Source organism: Oncorhynchus masou, chromosome 8 (genome assembly GCF_036934945.1).
Source record: "Oncorhynchus masou masou isolate Uvic2021 chromosome 8, UVic_Omas_1.1, whole genome shotgun sequence".
In the NCBI taxonomy this organism is placed as follows: domain Eukaryota; kingdom Metazoa; phylum Chordata; class Actinopteri; order Salmoniformes; family Salmonidae; genus Oncorhynchus; species Oncorhynchus masou.
This window is the reverse complement of record NC_088219.1, coordinates 20,707,257-20,735,175: the sequence shown is the minus strand read 5'-3', so window position 1 is coordinate 20,735,175 and position 27,919 is coordinate 20,707,257. Positions and strand designations below refer to the sequence as shown.

At 42.0% G+C, this 27,919-nt stretch overlaps 1 protein-coding gene across 2 annotated transcripts; it reads right to left on the bottom strand.

Moving 5' to 3' along the window:
- Positions 1-2,379: 2,379 nt before the first annotated feature.
- On the bottom strand, positions 2,380-27,109 carry LOC135544360 (TBC1 domain family member 10A-like). 2 transcript variants are annotated; one of them, XM_064971906.1, is made up of 9 exons: positions 26,388-27,109; positions 9,654-9,753; positions 9,140-9,214; positions 8,895-9,001; positions 8,674-8,788; positions 8,514-8,579; positions 7,795-7,984; positions 5,237-5,391; positions 2,380-4,981 (listed from the first exon to the last, which is right to left on the bottom strand). In XM_064971906.1, the coding sequence occupies exons 1-9, from the start codon at positions 26,579-26,581 to the stop codon at positions 4,592-4,594; spliced, it is 1,392 nt and encodes a 463-aa protein (XP_064827978.1). In that variant the 5' UTR covers positions 26,582-27,109; the 3' UTR covers positions 2,380-4,591. The 2 variants fall into 2 exon arrangements, with proteins under 2 accessions (XP_064827978.1, XP_064827977.1); XM_064971905.1 differs by having other exon boundaries at positions 2,382-4,981; positions 9,107-9,214.
- Positions 27,110-27,919: the final 810 nt, after the last annotated feature.

Here is a 27,919-nt window from a genome sequence, read left to right as displayed (position 1 = left end):
TACAATGTATTATGTTAAGTTAAGTTTCAGTGCATCTATGGCAGGGAGACAGAAACATGAAAGTCCCCAAAAAATGTTTGGTACAGTATGTTTAGATGCAAATTATGTTGAAGAGAATAACCTGGCCTCAGGGCAATTAGTAGGATGTCGGACAGTGTGAAACGGCCTTTTCTGGTAATTATGACTGTCTAGATAAAAGCATCACAGTGAGGAACGCGGCAATCCTTATTGTTTGGCCGTTGCACATTTTACAGGCCCTGCACATCCATTAACGGGTGATGGGAAATAGTTGGGGCGAGGCGTGGTGGGAATCTACCGTCTTTGAGATGCAAATACCGCTCAGAGCTGAAAGACCCAGAGAAACAGGTGTTCAAGGAAGTGCGTTAATGTGCGTATGTGAGGGTGGTTGGATGATTGGGGGAGTATATAGAGATCACATGACCCTCTATCCAGTCATCTTCTGTTCTGCCACCAGCATCTTTTGCACCAAATGTTTTACTATATTGAACGAGAAACAGACATAACTGATTAGTCCAAGAATATCACATTTTATTCATGTAAATGTGAGTGGCTTGGTTCATACACAGCTGGTAGATACAAGGAGATGTAGTCAAATAACAAAACTAAAATGGAGTGTGCCTTTTTACTATCTCTTCATCATCACCCATGGCCATATGGAAAGTTGATAGCTATATTCTTCTGGTTCCTCCTAAGTAAAACCTAAAATGAGACCAACATAATGCCTAATTTGTTAGCATTTAGGTTCCAAACATTGACCATTCTTCTTACAGATGAAGTTCCAGCAACAGAGAATCTCCCAAATGTGCTTAATCTATAACTGTTTTCCCATACGTACCACGTTCCTCAAAAATCCATGCACACTTAACGTGGTTGTAGAAATATGACCCAGGATCAAGACCCAGGATCATTAGCACATTTGAGTAGGATTAGACCCATGCTAGGATTTCCTGTTTAACAAAGCTCAATGTACACACCAGTATTTAAAGAGCTGAGATACCCTTCTGCACATTTCACCTTCTATTGTGTCAGATTGTTGGTAAAATATATATATATATATAAAATATATATATATATAAAATATATATAAAATATATATATATATAAATATATATATATATATATATAAAATATATATATATATATATGTGTGTGGGAAATCTATATCCACCTGAGTTCTGACACATTTTACCAACAATCTGACACAATAGAAGGTGAAATGTGCAGAAGGGTATCTCAGCTCTTTAAATACTGGTGTGTACACATCCACCTGATACATATACATATATGTATTCGGAAAGTATTCAGACGCCTTGACTTTTTCCACATTTTGTTACGTTTCAGCCTTATTTTAAAATGGATTAAAATAGTTTCCCCCTCATCAATCTACACATAATACATACAACATAATGACAAAGAAAAAGCGATACATTTAAAAAAAAAACTGAAATATCGCATTTACATAAGTAAGACCCTTTGCTCAGTACTTTGTAGGAACACCTTTGGCAGCGATTACAGCCTCAAGTCTTCTTGGGTATGGCACAACAAGCGTGGCACACCTGTATTTGGGGAGTTTCTCCCATTCTTCTTTACAGATCCTCTCAAGCTCTGTCAGGTTGGATGGGGAGCGTTGCTGCACAGCTATTTTCAGGTCTCTCCAGAGATGTTCGATCAGGTTCAAGTCCGGGCTCTGGCTGGCCCACTCAAGGACTTTGAGACTTGTCCCAAAGCCACTCTTGGCTGTGTGCTTATTGTCATTGTCCTGTTGGAAGGTGAACCTTCGCCTCGTCTGAGGTCCTGAGCAGGTTTTCATCAAAGATCTCTCTGTACTTTGCTCTGTTCATCTTTCTCTCGCTCCTGACTAGTCGCCCAGTCCCTGCTGCTGAAAAACATCCCCACAGCATGACACTGCCACCACCATGCTTCACCGTAGGGATGATGCCAGGTTTCCTCCAGACATGACGCTTCAACCGAATGGCTTGGACTTTTCTCTGACATGAACTGTCAACTGTGGGACCTTTATATAGACAGGTGTGTGCCTTTCCAAATGATGTCCAATCAATTAAATTTACCACAGGTATACTCTAATCAAGTTGTAGAAACATCTCATGGATGATTAATGGAAACAGGATGCACTTGAGCTCAAATTCACGTCTCATAGCAAACAGTCTGAATAATTGTGAATAAAGGTGTTTTTTTTATTTTTAATACATTTGCAAAAAAATTGAAAAACCTGTTTTCGCTTTGTCGTTATGGAGTATTCTGTGTGAACTGATGAGGAAAAAAAATAAATAATTGAATCAATTTTAGAATAAGGCTGTAACGTAACAATGTGGAAAAAGGGAGGTGCTCATAATACTTTCCAAATGCACAGTACACGAAACAAAAATATAAATGCAACTAGCGACAATTAGAAAGATTTTACTGACAGTACATAAGGAAATAAATGTATTCATTAGGCCCTAATCTATTGATTTAACATGACTGTGTAGGGGTGCAGCCATGGGTGGGATTAGGCCCACCCACTTGGCAGCCAGTCCCAGCCAACCATTATTAGCTTTTCCCTACACAGGGGCTTTATTAGATAAAGTACCCCCCCCCAAGGATCCCGCAGATGAAGCCAGACGTGGAGGTCTTGGGCGGCATGGTTACACATGGTCTGTGGTTGAGGCCAGTTGGACATACTGCCATATTCTCCAAAACAACATTGGATGCAGCTTATGGTAAATAAATTAACATTCAATTCTATGGCAACAGCTCTGGTGGACATTCCTGCAGTCAGCATGCCAATTGTACGCTCCCTCAAAACTTGACAATAGTGGCATTGTTGTGACAAAACTGCACATTTTAAAAGTGGCCTTTTATTTTCCCCAACACAAGGAGTACCTGTGTAATGATCATGCGGTTTAATCAACTTCTAAATATGCCAGTCAGGTGGATGGATTATTTTGGCAAAGGAAAAATGCTCACTAAAAGGGATGTTAGCAAATTTGTGCAAAAAAATGTGACATAAGCATTTTGTGCGTCTGGAAAATTTCTGGGATTTTTTATTTCAGCTCATGAAACCAACACTTTACATGTTGTGTTTACATTTTTGTTCAGTGTATATACACACACATGGACAATTTTAGAGAAGACAATGTTATTGTTCATTCTATTCTTAAAGGGATTGACCAGGGACAAAGTGCTTCCTCTTAGACAAATATAAAATCTATAGTATATTACATTTCATACTACGCTATGTGCAAGTGTGAAAATCTACAGCAATTTTTATGGAAATCATCCTTTTACCATACAAAAATGTGCAATCATTTTTTTTACCCAGTTCTTCCCTTCAGAAACATCCATTTCAGCAGGTGTAATCTTATCTACAGGAAAATATTTGACCGTGACACACATTTATGTGAAACATAGATGATTGTATACAAAGAAATTGTGCAGAGTTAATAAACAGCTATACACAAATAGCTTATACTTCTCATCAAAACGGCTAAATGAAATCGACATGGCTGAGTATGATAGGAGTGGTCTATCGACTGGCATTCTACCATGTTTCTCCCACTGCCTGACCACACACACACTCACTCTGTTCTCTGTAGCTCTGCAAAGAATCAAACACACTCAGGAATAATTCAGACAACATGGCTCTTACAACACATACTATATGTCAAAACATCAAGCTTTGGTCTAGTGACAGGAATTGTCCAGCAAATGTTAATTTCCTTAATTTAAAACTATGACGATGATATAGAGATGATTGATTTTCCCTCAACCAGTCAATCAAGTTCTTTCATTGGTTAGGGCAGGAAAATGCCCCACAGAGCCCTCTAGTGTTCATCAACATCCACTACAAACAGAGAGAAAGGATGCGCCAATGAGTGAATGACAATAGCATTCATCTTTATACAGTATGTTGGCAACCTATGTGAGTCAAAATATTCTGCTGGGATTACAATTTAATTGACATTCCCTGTGACTGAGAACTAAATCTAACAATGCTGGATTGGTGTGTGTTGGCATTGTAGTGTCTCATACTACAGTATATATTAGGTGGAATACGTAAATAGGCAGTGGTCCAGCCTCCAGATCCACAACTCTTGGCTAAGCAGACTTCATAGTTATGTCATCTGATATTGACTCAGTCTAAGACTTCTTCAGTGAGAATAGATTGAGATAATGAACTGATATGATTATACAGCCTGCCACTGAGCTCAATCTACCCTCAGCCCAAGTGCATGTATACCCGTATGTCCAACTAAACTTTGGTTAGTGCTGCACTCTCCCAACTGATTGAATTGTCATCTCGCATATGTGTGAGGAAAAACAACTACTACTTGGTCTATTGCCAGAAGCTTCCAATTGTTTTAGAGTGTTTTGCTATGGATGGAAAGGGTCAGTCAAGAGGTGTGGGACCTGATCGTCAGGGCAGAGGTGGGGATGGGTCAGAGGGTAAAGGTATACTAGGGATATGGAGTCAGTGAGCAGTAAACAAGTGTTGACATCTACCCGCTACAGGTAGGTGTCATGGCTATCCGTACCCGCTACAGGTAGGTGTCATGGCTATCCGTACCCGCTACAGGTAGGTGTCATACTCTGTGCTGCTCAGGCTCTGATTGGAGCCCAGCAGGGCTGTGTCTTTGAGGAGGGGGGATGGCTCGCTGGGTTCAAGGTAGGCTGCCACTGGGGTCGGAGAGCTGTTTTTCTTCCCATTCTTCTGCTCTTTGGTATTTTTCCTTTCCTTGTCCTCCCCATTGCTCTTGGTTGCCAGGGGCGACTCAACTATGATGGTGGGGTTCTGTCTCAAGTCTTGGCGACCGGGCGGCTCGGCAGCCATGATGGCCTTGGCGCCGTGCATTCTGGGAAGGGACTTGCAGTGCAACTCACCCCGGGTCTCCTTCCAGCGCCGCACTGATGCCAGGTGCTCCTTCTCAATGTCACGCTCTGACACCGGCAGCTCTAGAATCTGGGACAGAGCACAAGGAGTAGTGGTTAACCAGTGGTCTTAGCAGAAATCATGTCTGTAATAGTGTTTTATTAAAGTATCACTAGGTGGCAGCAGGGTATTTTTTTCAGTTTACACCATAACCCTTAGCATGCAATGTGGCCATGATAGTGTCGTCATTCTCAGCTATTCTTAAAGTGACTAAAAAACATGACACTGAGCATTCTCCAGTAATTGATGTTTCTGTTCTATAAGTAGGTCTGTGGGTGGTTGTACCTCCCGCACTAGAAACCCCTCCTGCATGTAGCGTGTATCTATGGTCTTTAGCAGCTCCATAGTCTCATACTGGCCCTGACACGTCTTCAGCTTGTCCTGGGAGCCCAGCATGCACTTCAACAACACCAGGCCCACCCGAAAGATGATCTTCACTCCTGGATGAACACACACCAGACAGCTTAAGTAAAAATACTTTAAAAAAAAAATACTGAAGTAGTTTTTGGGTATCTGTACTTCACAATTTATATTTATGACAACTTTTACTTCACTACATTCCTGACACTCAAAAGTACTCGTTACATGTTGAATGCTTAGCAGGACAAGAAAATGGTCTAATTCACATACTTATCAAGAGAACATCCCTGGTCATTCCTACCACGGACTCACTAAACACATGCTTAGTTTATAAATGATCTCTGAGTGTTGGAGCGTGCCCCAGGCTATCCTTAAATAAAAAATAATGTAAATGCTGCTGTCTGGTTTGCTAAATATAAGGAATTTGAAATGTATACTTTTACTTAAGTACATCTTCACAATAACATTTAATTTTGATAATTAAGTATATTTAAAAACAAATTATTTTTTAAAACTATTTTACTGGGTGTATTTTACTACTTAAGACACAGAGTGTCCTGAGATACAGATGAAGAAGTCAGAAGTTCACATACACTAAGGTTGGACTTATTAAAACTTTGCTTGACCTCATGGGGAAATCAAAAGAAGTCAGCCAAAAATCATAGACCTCCACAAGTCTGGTTCATCCTTGGGAGCAATTTCCATACGCCTGAAGGTACCACGATCATCTGTACAAACAATAGTACGCAAGTATAAACACCATGGGACCACGCAGCCGTCATACCGCTCAGGAAGGAGACGTGTTCCGTCTCCTAGAGATGAACGTACTTCGGTGCAAAAAGTACAAATCAATCCCAGAACAACAAAGGACCTTGTGAAGATGCTGGAGCAAACAGGTAGAAAAGTATCTATATCCACAGTAAAGCGAGTTGTATATCGGCATAACCTAAAAGGCCACTCAGCAAGGAAGAAGCCACTGCTCCAAAACCGCCATAAAAATGCCAGACTTGGGTTTGCACCTGGGGACAAGTATCGTACTTTTTGGAGAAATGCAAGCCAAAGAACACCATACCAACCGTGAAGCACGGGGGTGGCAGCATCATGTTGTGGGTGTGCTTTGCTGCAGGAGGGACTGGTGCACTTCACAAAATAGATGGCATCATGAGGTAGGAAAATGATGTAGACATATTGAAGCAACATCTCAAGACATCAGTCAGGAAGTTAAAAAATGTTTGCAAATGGGTCTTCCAAATGGACAATGACCCTAAGCATACTTCTAAAGTTGTGGCAAAATGGCTTAAAGACAACAAAGTCAAGGTATTGGACTGGCCATCACAAAGCCCTGACCTCATTCCTATAGAAAATTTGTGGGCAGAACTGAAAAAAACATGTGCGAGCAAGGAGGCCTACAAAACTGACTTATTGTGGAAAGCTTGTGGAAGGCTACTCGAAACATTTGACCCAAGTTAAACAATTTAAAGGCAATGCTACCAAATACTAATTGAGTGTATGCAAACTTCTGACCCACTGGGCATGTGATGAAAGAAATAAAAGCTTAAATAAATAATTCTCTACTATTATTGACATTTCACATTCTTAAAATAAATTGCTTGATCCTAACTGACCTAAGACAGGGAATTTTTACTAGGATTAAATGTTAGGAATTGTGAAAAACTGAGTAACACTCCTGAGACAGGTGTGTGTGTTCCTTTGTATGTTTCAATGTGTCTATGATGTACACTACCGTTCAAAAGATTGGGGTCACTTAGAAATGTCCTTGTTTTTGAAAGAAAAGCACATTTCTTGTCCATTACAACAATAAATTGATCAGAAATACAGTGTAGAAATTGTTAATGTTGTAAATGACTATTGTAGCTGGAAACGGCAGATGGCAATTTCTCACATGGAATAGCCTTCATTTCTTAGAACAACAATAGACTGCCAAGTTTCAGAAGAAAGTTTCTTTGTTTCTGGTCATTTTGAGCCTGTAATTTAACCCACAAATGCTGATGCTCCAGATACTCAACTAGTCTAAAGAAGGCCAGTTGTATTACTTCTGTAAATCAGAACAGTTTTAAGCTGTGCTAACATAATTGCAAAAGGGTTTTCTAAAGATGAATTAGCCTTTTAAAATGATAAACTTGGATTAGCTAACAATGCGCCATTGGAACACAGGAGTGATGGTTGCTGATAGATGTAGATATTCCATAAAAAAATCTGCCGTTTCCAGCAACAATAGTCATTTACAACATTAACAATGCCTACACTGTATTTCTGATCAATTTGATGTTATTTTTTTTTTTTTAAAAGAGAAAAAAAGTGTTTTTCTTTCAAAAACAAGGACATTTCTAAGTGACCCCAAACCTTTGAACGGTAGGGTATGTAATGAGTATGCCGGCGTGTGTATGTTTCCGTCTGTCAAAAGCGCATGCCTCTCAGAGTGCACTCATGTCTATGTTTACTGTGTGGAATGTCTCTCTCACCCTCACAGAGGAACATGTCCCAAACGCGCAGCACGGACACCCAGGGCAGGGTTCTGGAGAAGGCACACATGAACCACTCCGTCATGTACAGGATGGGGTCCAGCTTGTGCTTCTTCAGGTGGCGGTGGGCCAGAGGAGACACCCGCTTCAGCAGAGTAAACAGGATCTCTCCATCCAGCTGGAGCGCCTCCTACAGGAGCACACAGGAACAACAGTCAGAAAGGAGAGCAGACTCCTTCCTCTGTTAAATCTAATGGTTGCATTATCTGGACCACATTGTCTGGTCACCCGATCACTCAGGGTATTATGTCATTAGCATGTCACGGTCACAGACAACAAGCTACAGGTATGCAATGACAGCAGCACATGCCATTTAATATGTACTGCAGGCCTGCATTTCAACATGATTTGTCACCTAAAATTGTACAGCTGTTCTTTTCCAAGACACAGGTGTTCCTGACAATGATAAACATGCTGAATAAATGTTTCATTTGATTTTAGTGACAGGTAAGTTCTTTGAGTTAACCCAATTAACTGTATCCCGTATGCCTGATCTTTAAACCCTAGTAAAAGACCTCACCCTGTCACAGCCAACAGTCAGCAAATTCTCTAAAGCACATGATCTGGGGTCATTGTATTTTTGTGTATGTGTGTTCTTTTACAGTATAAGTATGAGTGAAGGAGAGAGAATGTGTAGTTTGAAGTAACGTGCATCTTACCAGCCCTGCACTGTAGTATCCGGGAAGGTACTTCTCACAGATCTGGACCAGACCCCAGAATGCATCCTGTCAATAAAGCACAAACATAAATTAAACATGCAACATTATCAGAAAACATTGTGGTGCGAGTAACAGTATGTGTGTGTCTGTGCAGGCTCACCTCAGCAGGCATTTGCATTAGCAGCACAGCAGCAATGGGAGCCTGTGCCTGGCAGTAACCCTCCTCTGGCCGGTGCAGAGTATAGGCCTTCAGGACACGGTAGAGGTCCTGCTGCCTAAATACATAGTAAGCACAATTCAGTTACTGAAAAATACTGAGACAAAGGCACAAGTAACACCAACAGAAACAATGACAAACAACATCCCATTCACATTGCTTACCCATGGCCTCCTCTTGCCACAAACATTTCATGGAAGGGGAACTGTCTGTGGAGGTCCCTCTCTATCACATCCACCCACTTAGGGTCTCCTGCCTGGCTGTCCAGCTCCTTAAAAACAAAACACAGCTATTTACATGCTACACTATGTGTAAAAGTATAAGTGTGTGTGTGTGTGAGACAAACTGGTATTAACGGTGGACAGTAGTGAGTAACCTCAAATTTGCCCTTGTGCTGCTCCCTCTTCACCTTTCCTCCAGACAGGTAGAGCCACGCCCGGCCTCTCAGAGAGGGGGGTATGCCCTTCTGACAGCGCAGCTTCATCTGGGGATAGGGAGTTAGTGCTACGGTTACAGCCACTCATTATCATGGACGGTCAGATCAGTTTAAAAATCACAGGAATTCCATCAGTGTAATATATTAAAATATCAAGCAAGGGGGACAGGTTGTTCAAGTATGTGTTCAATGACTTTCCTTCTACAGTTCATGACCTAAGGACTTTTCTCCAGGCTGGTTTGTGTACACTGTGTGTGTAATAATAAATGAGCTGAGTTGCAAAACAGGTGGGCTGTGGTGACTGGAATGTGACCTGACAGGTACATACTGTAGTATCCAAAGCAGTCACTCAACAGGATTAAAAGGGGTGACACATGACAGCTTGCAAGGCTACCTTAACATGCTTATAGAAAAGACCAACACAGGAATTTGCTGTTATCGTCAGCAATGGGATTTGTGTAGATCAGCCAGTGTTTGACTGACTTACCTTCTTGTGTCTCTTTGCCATCCACTTGTCCCAGTTGTTGAGCATGTCCAGCCATTTGGCCTCCCTCTGCCTCAGCACCTCAGGAGGGATGTTTTCAGCTCTGTGGGAGTCAGGAAGACAGACCGACAGACCCAGGGTCACACTACAGACACATACATCTGTCTCTCTAAACAAACACTCAGGATTTTATTACTTTAGACATGAAAAGCAAAAAGGTAGTCAAATGGGCAATCAGACTTTTTACGTCGACCCCACACCCCTTTGTTTTACACTGCTGCTACTTGCTGTTTATTATCTATGCAGTCACTTTACCCCTACCTACATGTACAAATTAACCCGACTAACCTGTACCCCCACACACTGACTCGATACCGGTACTCTCTGTATATTGCCTCGTTACTGTTATGTAAATCTTGTGTTACTTTTTGATTACATTTTTTTACTTTATTGAGTAAATATTTTCTTAACTCTATTTTTTGAACTGCTTTGATGGCTCAGGGCTTGTTAGCGTTTCATGGTACGGTTGTTGGTACCTGTTGTATTCGGCGAATGTGACAAATACAATTTGACTTGATTGTCAACACAGACAACAGTGAAACAAGAGGAGAGTGAGGGGAGGGAGGGCCGGGGGCCAAACAGGAAGCGCCATCCATCACACAGGAAGTTGTCTTGGAGAAAAACAAAAATACAAGCTGCTTCCTGTTGCTTTTTAAAATCATTCGACCAGAGGAGCCTACATTGTTTCTTTCTGAAACAACCCTTTCGCTAGAAAACTTGAGCCATATGATCACAGTGTCCGTTGAAACAAGAGTGGAAATTGAAGAAAATATAAAAAAGACAAGGACAATGGCTGCCATTGTAGCGCCTCTCCAGATGAAAAGAGACATAGGAGGAGAGCTGGGCTTGTGCTCCTTCCCTTGGAAGAGAGAGAGCAGAGAATAGAGGCGAGGACAGTAGAGTCGAGGGCGGTTCAAAGAGGACCCTCAAGAGGCTGCGTGCGTTTCAGAAGGCCTCTGAGAAAGAGCATCTTTATTGCACCCAGCAACCTGGAACGACTGTGGTCAAGTTAGCCAAGGGGGATGGAGGAAGGAGGGGTGAACTGTGTAGATGGCGCTGCAATGGCAGTCTTACGGGCTCCTGACCAATTCTGCTATTTTGTGCTTTTTTTGTGCTTTTTTTGTAGGCAATGTTTCCACCATACCAAGCGGAAATGAAACCGGTCAGGGTGCACTTGATGGTGCAGCTGTAGAACTTTGAGGATCTGGGACCCATGCCAAATCTTTTCAGTCTCCTGAGGTGGAAAAGGTGTTGTAGTGCCCTCTTCACAACTGTCTTGGTGTGTTTGGACCATGATAGTTTGTTGGTGATGTGCACCAACAGGACCCTGAACAGCTTCTACCCCAAGTAGTGATGGGAAGTTCAGCTCTTTTTACCAACCTTGATATTTTTGGGTCGTTAGATCAAAATAATTAAATCATTCAACTACTGATTTTCAAATGAATTAAATTAATGCCCATTCACTTGTCCTTCACCGTAGAGGCTAATTTGATCTGTCATTTATAACTGACCTGTAAAAGTGTGCTTTAAACAAATGTTCATTTGCTGATTGCTAGGCATACAAATAAGATTATTTCTTGATACATTTGAGACGAGATCTAGTTGTGGCCGCAACCAGACTAGATTGTGAATGACACGGAATGCATAGCTTGACTGCCGTGAGAGTGATTCGCTCAATATAGTTTGAACTGCAGCCCCCCAAACGATTCATTACCGAGTTAAAGTTTGTTGAGCAGAGGTTGTGTATGTTCTGGTTCTACAAAGTTGTGTCCATCATAATAATTAATTGCATTCATTTTTGCACCATGCGATCAATAATCAGTTCTAAACATGTATTTTTCTTCTCTATGCTGCCTGCAGCATGATCAATTTTCCCTAGCGGACATGATAGACAGTTGCTGGTCAGAGCAAGTCTCCAGAGGCGCTGAGCCGGACGACCATGTATTTATCCTGCTGCAGAATTAATTACGGCCAGCTGGTGAAATTAATGACTTAAATGAACGAGTCACTCAGGAAAAAATTATCTTGACTCGAGTCAGCAAAGAGTCATTCAAAAAAGAATAATCCGCGAACTGCACATCACTACCTCCAAGCCATAAGACTTCTAAACAAGACTGCTAAATAGCTACCTCCATTTACCCTTTTTTTGCACCAACTCTCGATGACTATGCACACACACACACACTGGACTCTACCCACAAATATACTGTACTTACACCAACACACACAAAAGCTGAGACGATAAACTGAAAAAGACTGACAACGACTATACCGACCATTTATTGTGGGCATTTTGCTGATATCGTTCACTATGATAAGTAGCCTATACTAGAGAAATATGGGTGACTTAATGGGAAAATTGGTAGCTACAAACATTCAAACTAGTTGTTTAAAGGGTCAGAAAAAAATGTAGTTTACATTTAATGTTGTACATGTCTTGTTTTGCACACTTTGTACAAAATAATAAAATGCAGTACTGCAGGATATTTCTTAACGTAGCTCTTTACTAGCTAGCTATAACGGGCATGTTCACCTATCGCCAGCCAGGCTCAAAACGACCATGACCTAACCATTTGGGTGGTCTTAACCAATCATAGCACAGTATGATATGGCAGTAAAATGCATCGAATTACAATTCAGTATGTTTACACACATGAATATTACATCCCCCTTCTTTTAAAACAAAAGAAAAATGTTTACATATTCTAAGGGTTTCTTTTGAATACATGCTCTGTAGTAGTTTGAACTCAAGGTAGGTACCCATTTATACTGCCTACTACACCAACTGAATCAATATAGACTGAATCAATAATCCAGCATACTGTTACATTTCAAACAAGGGATTCTCAGCAACTCAGCTTTCACTGTAGAAATAACATCTTAACATTTCAAACAAATACAATACCAAAGCATTTCAAGTGAACTTTCAATAACAAGTTTACAGTCTGGAACTCTTTTAGGGCAGCGATCCGCCTACACCCTTTGACATTTCACAGGTCTAGGACAGCTCTGGGCTTGACCTCTCTTCCTGACCTTGTGCGATATGATGCTGAGCATGCTTCTGTGTCAGTCAACAGTTCTTGTGGTGTTGCAGGATTTAGCGAAGTCTGCGGCTCATCAATAGCTGGGCTGGGGATTTGAAGTTGTCAACTGGAGTGTTGCGGTATTCAAGGAGACTGAGGTAGGGTCTCTCGTCTGCTTTTGCTTTGTCCATGAGCGATTTAGCAATCTGCACCGATTTTTCAGCAAGGCCATTACTTTGAGGGTAATGTGGGCTTGTGGTGACATGTGTGAACTCACATGCTTTTGTGAAGGATTCAAATTCATTTGATTTGTAACAGGGCCCATTGTCAGATATTAAAGTCTCTACAATGCTATGCCTGGCAAAGGCTGCTTTCAGCTTGTGTATCACAGCTGCAGATGTGGTGCTGTGAAGCTTGTTGAGTTCGAAGTATCTGCTGTAGTAGTCCACCATTACGATGTAGTCCTCGTTGTTCCAGGTGAACAGATCGGTTGCCACGACCTGCCAAGGTCAGTCTGGGATACAGTGATGTAACATCGTCTCTTTGGTGTTTGAGGGGCGTCGTTAAAGACATATGGCGCATTTACCAACGATGTCCTATTTGTTTGCACATTCCGGGCCAAAACAAAAATGTCCCATGCTCTCCGTTTGCACTTTTCCATGCCCATGTGTCCAGCATGGATCTTTGTCAAAATCTCTTCTCTGAGAATGGAAGGAATAATGATTCTCTCCTTTGAAATTTATTCCGTTGATCTGTGACAGTTCATCACGATGGTTCCAGAATTCTGAGACGCTGTGAGGGCATTTTCTCCTCTCCTCAGGCCATCCAGCCTGTATGACTTTCCTCAGCTGTGTGAGTTGTGAGTCCTTTTCTGTTTCTGCTTGGATCTCCTTCAGTTGTGTGTCACTAACTGGTAAGTTGCTGTACACAGTGTGCACTTGCATGTCCATGCCTTCATTGAGGCTGCTGTCCTTATAGGTAAGAAACTTCCTGGAGAGTGTGTCTGTGACAGGAATGTCTTTGCCTGGACGGCAAGTTATTGTGAAGTTGTATTTTTGTAGTTGAAGGATCATTCTCTGTAGCCTTGGCGGGGCTGCGGCTAGTGGTTTCCTCATAATTGACTCAAGGGGCTTGTGGTCGGATTCCACAATGACTTGTCGTCCATATATGTACTGATGGAAACATTTACATCAGAACAGAATGGCGTAGAGCTCCTTTTCGATTTGAGCGTAGTTGATTTCACAGTCTGTGAGAAATTTCGAAACGTAGCCGATGGGCTTTCCTGCTTGCAGTAGCATTGCACCTCATCCATCCTTCGACGCGTCCACTTGGAGTCTGAGCTCTTTGTCAGGGTCGTAGTAGGCAAGTATTGGTCCTGGTTCTCTCGTGATCAAGTCTTTCACATTCTGGAAAGCAATGTCGTGTTGCTTGTCCCAGAGAAACTCATTGGACTGCTTTAGCAGCTGACGCAGGGGTCCATTAGCATTGGAAAGGCTGGGTGCGACCTTGGCTAAGTAGTTGACCATGCCCAGCACTGTTTCCAGCTCTGCACGGTTATTTGGTGGCTCCATTTCTTTTACGGCTAAGATCTTCTGTGGATCTGGCTTGATTCCAGTCGCTGTGAGAAGATGTCCGAAGTAGCTGACCTCTGTAGCGCCGACTGTGCTCTTCTCGGGGTTGAGCTGAACTCCTCTCTCACAGGACCTTTGCAGCATCGCGCTGAGGTTTCGGTCGTGCTCCTCTTTGGTTCGACCATAGACAAGGATGTCGTCCACAATTGCCACAACTCCATCGAGGCCTTCGAACACTTCGGCGATCTTTCGCTGAAACTCGTCTTGGGCTGAGATAATCCCAAAAGGCAGGCGACGGAACCTGTAGCGTCTAAACGGTGTGTTGAATGTTGTGAGCTTAGATGACTCTGCTGTGAGCTTGATAGCCCAGTAGCCTGATCTAGCGTCCATGACACTGAAGGAGTGTGCTCCCGCTAGCTTGTGTGTGATGCCATCTAGTGTTGGTAAAGGGGGCATTTGATAGCTTTGTTCAAGTCTCTTGGGTCGAGACACACTCGGAGCTTGCCTGTGCGTGGTTTCGCCACCAAGACTAACGCGTTCACCCAGTCAGTCGGTTCTGTAACCTTGGTGACTATGTCAGATTGCTCCATGCTCTCCAACTCTTCAGACAGGCACAGAGAGCAAGGGGAATATTTCTCGGTGGGTAGACCACAGGGGTTGCGTCTGGGTCAAGGTGAATGGTACATTCTCCTGGGAATAATCCTATTCCTGTGAAAACATCAACAAACTCCTCCAGTAAATTGTCTGTCTCTACTGGTGCTGTCACTGATAAAAGTAGCTTGATGGGGTCCATGTCTAAACATGCTTTAAGACCAAGCACTGCAGGTGCTCTAATGTCAACAACATAAAATTCCAACATCATGTTACTTTCCTTGTATTTGCATTTGAAAGTGCATGTGCCTTTTACTGGGAGCTGTTCACCACCATAACCTAGTCAGTCTGCGCCTCGCACCCCGATATCAAGCTGTGGTACTTATTCAGAGGAATAATGTTTACTTGTGCACCAGTGTCTAGTTTGAACTTTAGCTCTGTGCCTTGTGTTCTGATCTCAATGTCAGCAAAGGCTTACTCTGTCTCTGATATTTGACTTTGTGTCACTGAATCAATAAAACAGATAATCAGAGTTTGACTCTTTGATTGACATTTCATCTTCACTCACTGTGTGTACTGTTTTTCCACACTTTTGCAAAGTGATTCCATTTACCACATTTAGTACACGGTTTGCCTTTAGCTGGGCAATTTCCTTGTTCGCCATGCACTTTGTATCCACATGTTTTGGGGCGTTTTGAGTCCATGTTGCTGTTTTGAAGTTGTGTCTCTCTCCGTTCTAAAACGCGCTCTCTGTGCACCGGAGGTGTGCTTTGATGTCTGCCTGACTGCGTGCACTGCTTGTTCACGTGATGCGCTCGTGCTGCCGCACGAAATGGTTTTCATCTGGGCCTGTGCTAGCTCGTGAGATATGGTCGACAGCTTTGTCCAGCGTTACCTCAGACCCAACATTCAAAAGTTTCTCACTCGCGGTGAGTATTCCAAATACAATACGGTCCCTGACCATCTCATCCTTGTTTGCATAAGCACAGTCGTTCACAAGCAGACGCAGCTCTGTCACAAACTGTTCAAAAGACTCGCTAGTTCCCTGTACTTTCTCATGGAATTTGTACCTAGCGAAAATCGTATTGGTCTTTGGCACAACATATGCTTCTAAATGATCGTAGTATGTTTTCAGTACCTTTGATTCAGCCTCGGTAAGTGTCCATGTGTAGTAAATATCTCTCCCTTTTTCACCGATCCCGAGGAGCAAGTAGCTGCATTTTTCCTCTTCTCTGTCCTTCACAGGACCCGTGAACATTAGCTCCACATGCTGTTTGCACTTACGCCATGCACCTGGACAAGTTTGTAGACTCCCAGTCCATTCGATTTGAAGGAATTCCAGAAAAATCCATCTTTTAATCCATCTTTTACTCTGACCATGTCTTGTTTTGCACACTTTGTACAAAATAATAAAATGCAGGATATTTCTTAATGTAGCTCTTTATTAGCTAGCTATAATTGGTATGTTCACCTATCGCCAACCAGGATCACACAATGATTAGCTCAAATCAGGTAATATTATTTATGGAGAAATTATTTTATAGAATAGCATGTCATATCACTTAATCCGGCATAGCCAAAGTCAACACGAATCACTTTACCCCTAACTATATGTACATATCTACCTCAATTACCTCCTACCTCTGCACATCTACTCTGTACTGGTACTCCCTGTATATAGCCATGTTATTTTGATTGTTATTCACTGTGTATTTATTCCTTGTCTCTATTTTTATATACATCTCTGCATTCTTGGAAAAGGACTCTTAAGTAAGAATTTCACTGTTACACCTGTGGTTTACAAAGCATGTGACAAATAAAATTAGATTTGGAATTATACTGTGTCATTGTTCTCATTATATGTAGCCTCTCCTTTTTCTCAGCGATGAATTAAAATAACTCCCTGTTCACCCACGTCTGCATGGCCAGGCACGACTCCAACACCATCATTAAGTTTGCTGACGACAACAGTGGTAGGCCGGATCACCGACAAGACAGCCTTTAGGGAGGAGGTCAGAGACCTGGCTGGATGGTGCCAGAATAACAACCTATCCCTCAACGTAACCAAGACTAAGGAGATGATTGTGGACTACAGGAAAAGGAGCACCGAGCATGTCCCCATTCTCATCGACGGGGCTGTAGTGGAGCAGGTTGAGAGCTTCAAATTCCTTGGTGTCCACATCAACAACAAACTAGAATGGTCCAAACACACCAAGACAGTCGTGAAGAGGGCACGACAAAGCCCATTCCCCCTCAGGAAACTAAAAAGATTTAGCATGGGTCCTGAGACCCCTCAAAAAGGTTCTACAGCTGCAACATCGAGCATCCTGACCGGTTGCATCACTGCCTGGTACGGCAATTGCTCGGCCTCCGGACGCAAGGCACTTCAGAGGGTAGTGCTTACGGCCCAGTACATCACTGGGGCAAAGCTGCCTGCCATCCAGGACCTCTACACCAGGCCGTGTCAGAGGAAGGCCCTAAAAATTGTCAAAGACCCCAGCCATAGACTGTTCTCTCTACTACCGCATGGGAAGCGGAACCAGAGTGCCAAGTCTAGGACAAAAAGGCTTCTCAACAGTTTTTACCCCCAAGCCATAAGACTCCTGAACAGGTAATCAAATGGACTATTTGCATTGTGTGCCCCCCCAAACCCCTCTTTTACACTGCTGCTATTCTCTGTTTATCTTATATGCAGTCACTTTAAGTATACATTCATGTACATACCACCTAAATTGGCCCGACCAACCAGTGCTCCCACACATTGGCTAACCGGGCTATCTGCATCGTGTCCCACCACCCGCCAACCCCTCTTCTTACACTTCTGCTACTCTCGGTTCATCATATATGCAGTCACTTTAATGATACCTACATGTACATACTACTTCAATAAGCCTGACTAACAGGTGTCTGTATATAGCCTTGCTACTCTTTTTTCCAAATGTCTTTACTGTTTTATTTCTTTACACACACACACCTTTCTCCCCCCGCACCATTGGTTAGAGCCTGTAAGTTAGCATTTCACTGTAAGGTGTACACCCGTTGTATTCGGTGCACGTGACTAATAAACTTTGATTTGAAATAGGTTGTGTTGTAGGCTACATAAATAAAATAAAACCTAAAGGGAAGGCACAGACCTCAGACTTATCAAGCATACAAGGCAATAGAACATACACAGATCTATGACACACATACCACGGTTCTGTCACAGTGGCAGCAACTGTGGTAGCCGTAGCATCATTAGTCAAAGAACAACATGCCCTTCCCCTTCCAATGGAGCAAACCAAAACAGCCAGAAAAGCCTGGTGCAGAATGCACAACAAACATACTTAACAATAATAATAAAAAGACAGTTTGGACAGGCTAAAACTAACAAGCTCTTCGCTTAAGAGGCTCTGACAAGTCTGCTTTGTTTAGACTTTTTACATTCATTCTAGGGAGTGTCTCGCAGTCATTAGTCTACATCCAACAAAATGGGCAGAACACTTAGGCCTGCATTCTCTTTCAAACTCCAGCAGATCATATGACATGACAGATACTAGGAGATAAAAACCCCTTAATGAAAGACAAGGGGTCACTCATGCCGTGCAAACAGCAGTGCCTCACACAAGCACCTGCTTTACAAGGTAGACAAATACCAGGTAGTACAAAGGGCTGAGTGCAGCACAGACAGACAGTGATTGGCATTAGCCTGGCTGAATTAGTGCAGACTATCAGATTACAGTCATCCCGGGTCGAGGGTGACCTCAGGAAGCTCTAGGTAAACAGGGACAGGTGTAGTCCAAATACTAGCATTTTGAACAATCGCTCTCAAAAACAAAATACCATACACAGTTCAGAGTGTTGGGATGTGGCATCCTTTTTATCACATCTTGACACTCCAGGTGGAGGGGCCTATCATTGGTGGGGGAGGATCAGCGTCTGATCTCTTCCTACTCCTCAAAGGAAATGAATCCTCAGACAAAACAGTGGAACACTTGCCACAGCCTGTGAAGGACACAGGAAACAGGAAGCTCTGAGAACATTCCCCTTGTTCTGCCCACCACCCACTCCTACTCCTGGTGCTTGTCAACCACTCACAGGGGGCCTAAACACAAGAGAAATGCACATCACAATAGGTTGTATGTAGAGTCAGAAGACGTCAAAACGGACCAAGTGGTGACATATCAGGCGGTATTCTGATTTGCAGGGAACCAGCTGCACATGTTGAACTCAGTGGCTAAAAGCCATAGTAGTGTAGAAAAGAAAATGTCTGTGTCCGAATACCCATAAATACCCATACATGTGTTCTAAATAGTAGGCTTCTTGGGCATGCAGGAATTTTAATCTGATCCTAAAGTCTTCTTAGACTCAACAACTCAATTATCAGCAGACAAATAATTATCAATAAAAAGAGACATTGTTAAAAGATTAATGCAGAGGAAAAACACCAGGAAAGGACGGCTTTCCCATAGAATTAATTTAACATTTTGGGACAAAGTAGCGCCCCTATTTACACAAATGACAATACACGTTACTCAATTCAGTGCTTCCTAGTTACATGTATTAAAACAAGGAAAATCTGGAGAGTCCTCTACTGGTAAACAGTTGTACCTGATCCCAACACTTTCTCACTAAATCATACCAGAAGTCCACTGGCACCCTCTGATAAATCAAATTATGTGCATCGTGAGCAAATTAAGCTTTGGACAGTAACCGCACATCTATTGCCACTTGTGGTATAAGTTCAAATCCTTGAAAATGTGGACTCGCATGTATTGGGGAATTGTGTTTGGAAAATAAGTGCAATCACCACCGTGAAATTTGAGACACTAATCTTAATTCAATCCAACCCACATTTCAGTACACAGTAGCTCTTTTTCCAATGGTCAAAGGAACTCCAACTGATCTTGGGCACTGTTAAAAACATATATACAGTGCCTTGCGAAAGTATTCGGCCCCCTTGAACTTTACGACCTTTTGCCACATTTCAGGCTTCAAACATAAAGATATAAAACTATATTTTTTTGTGAAGAATCAACAGCAAGTGGGACACAATCATGAAGTGGAACGACATTTATTGGATATTTCAAACATTTTTAACAAATCGAAAACTGAAAAATTGGGCGTGCAAAATTATTCAGCCCCTTTACTTTCAGTGCAGCAAACTCTCTCCAGAAGTTCAGTGAGGATCTCTGAATGATCCAATGTTGACCTAAATGACTAATGATAATAAATACAATTCACCTGTGTGTAATCAAGTCTCCGTATAAATGCACCTGCACTGTGATAGTCTCAGAGGTCCGTTAAAAGGGCAGAGAGCATCATGAAGAACAAGGAACACACCAGGCAGGTCTGAGATACTGTTGTGAAGAAGTTTAAAGCCGGATTTGGATACAAAAAGATTTCCCAAGCTTTAAACATCCCGAGGAGCACTGTGCAAGCGATAATATTGAAATGGAAGGAGTATCAGACCACTGCAAATCTACCAAGACCTGGCTGTCCCTCTATACTTTCAGCTCATACAAGGAGAAGACTGATCAGAGATGCAGCCAAGAGGCCCATGATCACTCTGGATGAACTGCAGAGATCTACAGCTGAGGTGGGAGACTCTGTCCAAAGGACAACAATCAGTCGTATATTGCACAAATCTGGCCTTTATGGAAGAGTGGCAAGAAGAAAGCCATTTCATAAAGATATACATAAAAAGTGTTGTTTAAAGTTTGCCACAAGCCACCTGGGAGACACACCAAACATGTGGAAGATGGTGCTCTGGTCAGATGAAACCAAAATTGAACTTTTTGGCAACAATGCAAAATGTTATGTTTGGCGTAAAAGCAACACAGCTCATCACCCTGATCACACCATCCCCACTGTCAAACATGGTGGTGGCAGCATCATGGTTTGGGCCTTCTTTTCTTCAGCACGGACAGGGAAGATGGTTAAAATTGATGGGAAGATGGATGGAGCCAAATACAGGACCATTCTGGAAGACAACCTGTTGGAGTCTGCAAAAGACCTGAGACTGGGACGGAGATTTGTCTTCCAACAAGACAATGATCCAAAACATAAAGCAAAATCTACAATGGAATGGTTCAAAAATAAACATATCCAGGTGTTAGAATGGCCAAGTCAAAGTCCAGACCTGAATCCAATCGAGAATCTGTGGAAAGAACTGAAAACTGCTGTTCACACATGCTCTCCATCCAACCTCACTGAGCTCGAGCTGTTTTGCAAGGAGGAATGGGAAAAAATGTCAGTCTCGATGTGCAAAACTGATAGACATACCCCAAGCGACTTACAGCTGTAATCGCAGCAAAGGGTGGTGCTACAAAGTATTAACTTAATTTAAGGGGGCTGAATAATTTCACGCCCAATTTTTCAGTTTTTGATTTGTTAAAAATGTTTGAAATATCCAATAAATGTCATTCCACTTCATGATTGTGTCCCACTTGTTGTTATTCTTCACAAAAAAAATACAGTTTTATATCTTTATGTTTGAAGCCTGAAATGTGGCAAAAGGTCGCAAAGTTCAAGGGGGGCGAATACTTTCGCAAGGCACTGTATATATTTTTTAAAATACTACCAGGGTTACCCCTCTCGCAGGTATGCCTTCACTTTTCAGAATTAAAAGTGTTGGGTAATGGGATTACAACTCAACCATTGAATTAGTGGACTGCGCCACCAGACTGGAAAAACATAAAACGAGTCAACATGACCACCACTGTCATCTATTTCTTTTTACATGGATGTAGCTACCACAGGAGGATGGTGGCACCTTAATTGGGGAGAACGGGCTTGTGGTAATGACTGGAGTGGAATCGGTGGAATCAAATACATCAAAAAGCATGGTTTCCAGATGTTTGATGCCATTCCATTTGCGCCGTTCCGGCCATTATTATGACCCGCCGTTCTTCCCACAGCAGCTTTCACTGGTAGCTACGAATATAAACATATAATCCTCATAGCCTTCAGATGTGCATGAAGCGGGAAGCAAGAACTGTGAATTTGGCCTTTTGAATTTTGCATCAAGCAAAATATATTGGCACAGTCCACTTACCAAGTCCATTGCCACATAAAGCACACCGTCACCTGCTTTTATAGAAAGACTTGAGGTGGTAACACCCAGCACATCTAGGAGAGAGTGCATTTCATACTGAACCCCTCCCTTGAGATGACGTAAGTGTTCCTACATTACCATTTCAAATGGTTAAGAGTTGAAGCGCTAGGAGCAAAAAGAGCTAGGTTTACTATTAAAAGTTCAAAATATATCACTTTTGAAATTAACTGTCCAAATGATGCCCAGAATTTGTGTGTTTCACTATAACTAAGCCTAAAACATGTGGTTTTCTATGTTGTTGTTTCTTTGCGGGAAAGTTATTTAAAGGCCCAGCGCAGTCAAATACCATTTTAATGTAAGAGCTGTTTTGAAAAGAACACCTGAAATTTCAGGCTTTTTTGGTGGGCTGGAGCTTTGGCTTGCCTGATGACACCACTAGGCAGTAAAGGAGTTAATAGACCAATAGAGTTCAAAATCAAATAAAATGTTATCGGTCACATGCACCGAACAGGTGTAGATATTACCATGTAATGCTTACTTAAGAGCCGATTTCCAACAATGTAGCTTTAAAATGTAAGAAAAATATTTGCAAAGTAAAAAAATATAGTAATACAATAAAAGGCTATACACAAGGAGTACAAGTACGAGTCAATGTGCAGGTGTACGAGGTAGTTGAGGTAATACAGTATTGTACATGTAGGTAGGGGTAAACGTGACATGGCAATCAGGATATATACTAGAGTATCAGCAGTGTATCTGAGGAGTGTGAAAGTGTGTTTATGTGCAAGTCTTTGTGTGTGTGGCATCAATATGCATGTGTGTGAGCGTATGTAGTGTGTGTGTTGGAGTGTCAGATCTAGGATCCAGGTGTTCAGTCTCAGGCTCCTTAGCGTAGTGATGAGCTTGAGGACCCTATGGTGTTGAACACTGAGCTGTAGTCAATGAACAGCATTGTCACATGAGTGTTCCTTTTGTCCAGATGGGAAAAGAGTGTGGAGTGCAATAGAGATTGTGTCATCTGTAGATCTGTTGGGGCGGTACGCAAATTAGAGTGGGTCTAGGGTTTCTGGGATGGTGTTGATGCGAGTTATGACCAGTCTTTCAAAGCATTTCATGGCTACAGATGTGAGTGCTACAGGGCTTTAGTCAATTAGACAGAATACCATGGCGTTCTTGGGCACAGGGACTTTGATGGTTTGCTTGAAAGATGTAGGTAACATGTCAGTGTATGCTTTGAGTACACGTACTGGTAATCCGTCTGGCCCCACGGCTTTGTAAATGTTGAACGGTTTAAAGGTCTTGCTCACATCGGTTAAAGAGAGCGTGATTACAGAGTCATCCGGATCACCTGGTACTCTCGTGCATGCTTCAGTGTTGCTTGCCTCGACGCGAGCATAAAAGGCATTTAGCTTGTCTGGTAGGCTTGTGTCACTGGGCAGCTCACGGCTGGTTTTCCCCTTGTAGTCCGTAATAGTTTTCAAACCCTGCCACATCTGACGAGTGTCAGAGCTTCACTAAGAAGCTATTTTTGTTAATTTAAATTTAACAAAAATGTCTTTCAGCCACCAGTAAATATAATAAGTATCAAAATAGTTTTCCCTCAAGCAATCTTAAAAACAAATTTTTAAAAATTTAATGGAATGGACTACCTACATGTGTATTTATCCTACTGTATTTACCAAAACCATCCCGAGCCCACCTGGTCGTGCTGCTGATCCAGTTTCTGCCATTCTGCCTGCAGCTATGGAACCTTGACCTGTTCACTGGTCGTGCTACCCTGTCCCGGGCCTGCTGTTTCGACCCTCTTTCTTCCCACTATGAAAAGCCAACTGAGATTTACTACTGAGTTGCTGACCTGTTGCACCCTCTATAACCACTGTGATTTGATATTGAGATGAAAACAGCTGCATATGGCCTTTCAATGCCAGGATGTTCTACTAACTTCGACTTTTCATAAAGTAGAATTCGCTGCACGCTACTGAGGAAGAGAATTGTCTTTTCACACACGTGCTTGACAACAGTTGAAAATCAGATGAACAAGCTTGATTGCGCATTAGATGCCTTCTCAGTGTGGATGAACATTATGTTCATATTTGTTCCTTACTACATTAGGCTATGTTTTTACTAAACAGTACATTCTAGATAGTACACAGTGGGCAAAGTCATTTTAGTAAGTAGTAGGCAAGAAAGATTTCAGTCATCGCCACATAGAATTTTAATAAATCAAAAGCACTTTAAAATAGAGGTCGAGCGATTATTGTTTTTCAATGCCGAAACCGATTATTGGCGGAAACAAAAAAAGCTGATACCGATTAATTGGCCAATTTTTTTGGTATTGATTTATATATTACAACAATACTGAACGAACAATGAACACTTATTTTAACTTAATATAAATCAAATCTAATTAGTCTCAAATAAGATATGCTTAATTTGGTTTAAATAATGCAAAAACACAGTGGAGAAGAAAGTAAAAGTGCAATATGTGCCATGTAAAAAAGCTAAAGTTCCTTGCTCAGAACATATGAAAGCTGGTGGTTCAATATTCCCAGTTAAGAAGTTGTTGTAGTTATTATAGGAATTATGGTGTGTCGACTATTTCTCTCTATACCATTTGTATTTCATATACCTTTGACTAACGGATGTTCTTATAGGCACTTTAGTATTGCCAGCATAATCTCAGGAGTTGATAGGTTTGAAGTCATAAACAGCGCTGTAAATGAAGCATTGCTAAGAGCTGCTGGCAAACGCAGTAAAGTTTGAATGAATGCTTACGAGCCTGCTGCTGCCTACCACCGATCAGTCAGACTGCTCTGTCAAATCATAGACTTAATTATAATAAAACACAAATTGGAGCCTTTGGTCATTTAATATGGTCAAATCCGTAAATTATAATTTCAAAAACAAAACATTTATTCTTTCAATGAAATACGGAACCCTTCTATATTTTATTTAACGGGTGACAACCTTAAGTCTAAATATTGCTGTTACACAAACTTCGTCATAATTATGTAAAATCCGTCCCCTCGCCCCGACCTCGGCGCGAACCAGGGACGCTCTGAACACATCAACAGTCACCCTCGAAGCATCGTTACCCATCGCTCCACAAAAGCCACGGCCCTTGCAAGGGGAACCACTATTTCAAGGTCTCAGAGCGAGTGACATCACCGATTGAAATGCTACCAGCGCGCACCACCGCTAACTAGCTAGCCATTTCGCATCGGCTACACGTGCAATGAACGCAAGAGAAGTGACAATTTCCCAAGTTAATATTGCCTGCTAACATGAATTTATTTTAACTAAATATGCAGGTTTAAAAATATATACCTCTGTGTATTGATTTTAAGAAAGATATTGATGTTTATGGTTAGGTACATTCGTGCAACGATTGTGCTTTTTTTTCGCGAATGAGCTTTTGTTAAATCATCACCCGTTTGGTGAAGTAGGCTGTGATTTGATAAATTAACAGGCACCACACAACAAGCTAGTTAACCTAGTAATATCGTCAACCACGTGTAGTTAACTAATGATTTTGTGAGGATTAATTGTTTTAAGAGAAGTTTAATGCTAGCTAGCAACTTACCTTGGCTCCTTGCTGAACTCGCATAACAGGTAGTCAGCCTGCCACAGTTCTCGTGGAATGCAATGTAATCAGCGGCTAAAAATGCCAATTACGGTTGTTATGAAAACTTGAAATTGGCCCTAATTAATCTGCGATTCGATTAATCGGTTGACCTCTACTTTTCAAGGCAGCAGTACCCAGCCGATCATAACACACATTGGTAAACAAAATAAGAAAGGGAAAATGCCATACAACACAAAGGCTGTCAAGTCTCCATGGAAGCAGATTATGTGTTACAAATTCCAATGTGTTGTGGCTAACGTTAACCCCTAGCGTTAGCCGCCAGGCTAAGGTTAGGAGTTGGGTTCAAGGGTTTAGGTTAGGGAAAAGCTTAGCTAAAGAGGTGAAGGATAGGGGATGGGTTCGCTAACATGCTAAATTGTTGCAAAGTAGTAAATTGTTGTTAATTAGCTAAAATGCTAAAGTTGTCCGTGATGAGATTCGAACACGCAACTTTTGGGTTACTAGACGTTCGCGTTTTAAGTCTTAAATATGTAACCATACCAAAGATAACGTAAGTTTATTATGTTATGTCTAGTCTATGAGACCAAGCCTGGAGTATAACACTGAGCAAGAGGAAGAAATGTTTATGTTGGCCTCCAGGGATAACAAATAACAGGCTACTGATTAAAATGTGGATTGCATATTAGAAAATAAACAGTTAAGTGGTGTGTGAAGTCAGATGACAAGGGGTCAATCAGGTGAGTAATCTGTAAGAAACTTCTTATGACAACGTCTTGACAATTTAGAACAGTCATGTCTGTCATCCACAGACGAACGAGCAAGCGACGTCATTTTTTTATGGAAAATTCTAAACAGATGGGTCATACTTACGATTGTTCTGAATATTGTTGTGCACCCCCAATAAATCCGTATTTATCCGTCTGTCTCTCACTGGTATAGACATTTAGTTCCGAGTCGAAGAGGTTGCCTTCTCCATCTGTCAGTGCCAGACTTTCTGTCGTGCCCCGCAAACTTTTGCGGGACTCTGCTGACTTAAGTCCATTGCCTGGTTCTATTTTTGCCATTTAAACCACTAGCTCCCTCTAGCTTACTTCTTCAAATACAATTAGTCAACTAAACCTCCCATTATTTAATTGTAACTTTAGCTAGGTAGCTAGTTTTTGGTTGTCCAACATCTTGTCGTAAACTGACCATAGTATCGTCGCAGTTAAATCAGTAACCTTGCTAGCTAGCCTTAATCAAAGCAACTAGCTAGTTACCTCGACTAACTAGTACGCCAATAAACGTTAGCTCGCCAACCAGTTAACGAAAATAAAAACAGAAAGTCAGAATCAATGAATGGCAACTAGATAGCTAGCTGGTTATGTTAGCCAACCGCTAGCACTGCCAGTGAGAAGCATTTCACTAACGTTAGCTGTTTAACAACAACAGCACCGCAAGTCAAAATACAAAAACCGGTATACTTCTATTGACGGTTCAGCCCGATAAAACCGTTGAAATCAAATGACAATCAATCTCTCACGGGACTGGCACGTCTAAAGAGTTGATGCACAGACAGAAATGATAACCCAGATATGTCACAGGTCTTTTTCTTCGGTGGGGGTTATCAGCGGTTGGCATCCAGCGTTATGTGCATTACCGCCACCAACTGCTGGAGTGTGGGCCGAAGACAGGGAGATAATAAATCCTACCTGACAGCCCTGTTGCTATTAAAAAAGACAACAACATATTTGAGACTATATAGGAGGGAGTTCTACTCAATAAATGCTTTAAACTAATTCCCTGTATCTCCATCTTCCTCATACGAGATCTCATCCTCTCCCTTTCCCTCTGATACTGCCCACACTGTAGCAACACATGCTCCACAGTCTCTGTTTCCTGGAAATAATCACACTTTCCTATTGGATACTTTCCTATCACATTTAAAGTCTTATTCAACCGGCTGTGTCCCACCCTTAATCTTGTAAAACTAGTCTCCTCTCTTCTCTACCATCCTGTACTTGAAATAAATGCCTGCCCTTAGTATCTCTACTCCACTGCTCCTGCCATCTCTGCACCATCACTGTCCATATCAGGCTTTTTGCCTCTGCCTTGCTCATTAAAACTACGAAATGCTTGTTTAGCCAGTACATCAACTGCCTCGTTCCCCTCCACCCCCACATGGGCTGGGACCCAATCAATCTTATCTGTATACCCATTTGTCTAATCCTGCCATGGGTTTGTTGTACCTCATAAAGCAGGTCTTGTCTGCTACGTGTGCTAAAGGACAGCAGACTCATCAACACTGCACATGAATCAGAGCAAATAACTACTCTCTCTGGTTTGACTTCCTCCATCCACTGCAAGGCCAACAGTATAGCCATCAGCTTCACCAAATATACAGTGCCTTCAGAAAGTATTCA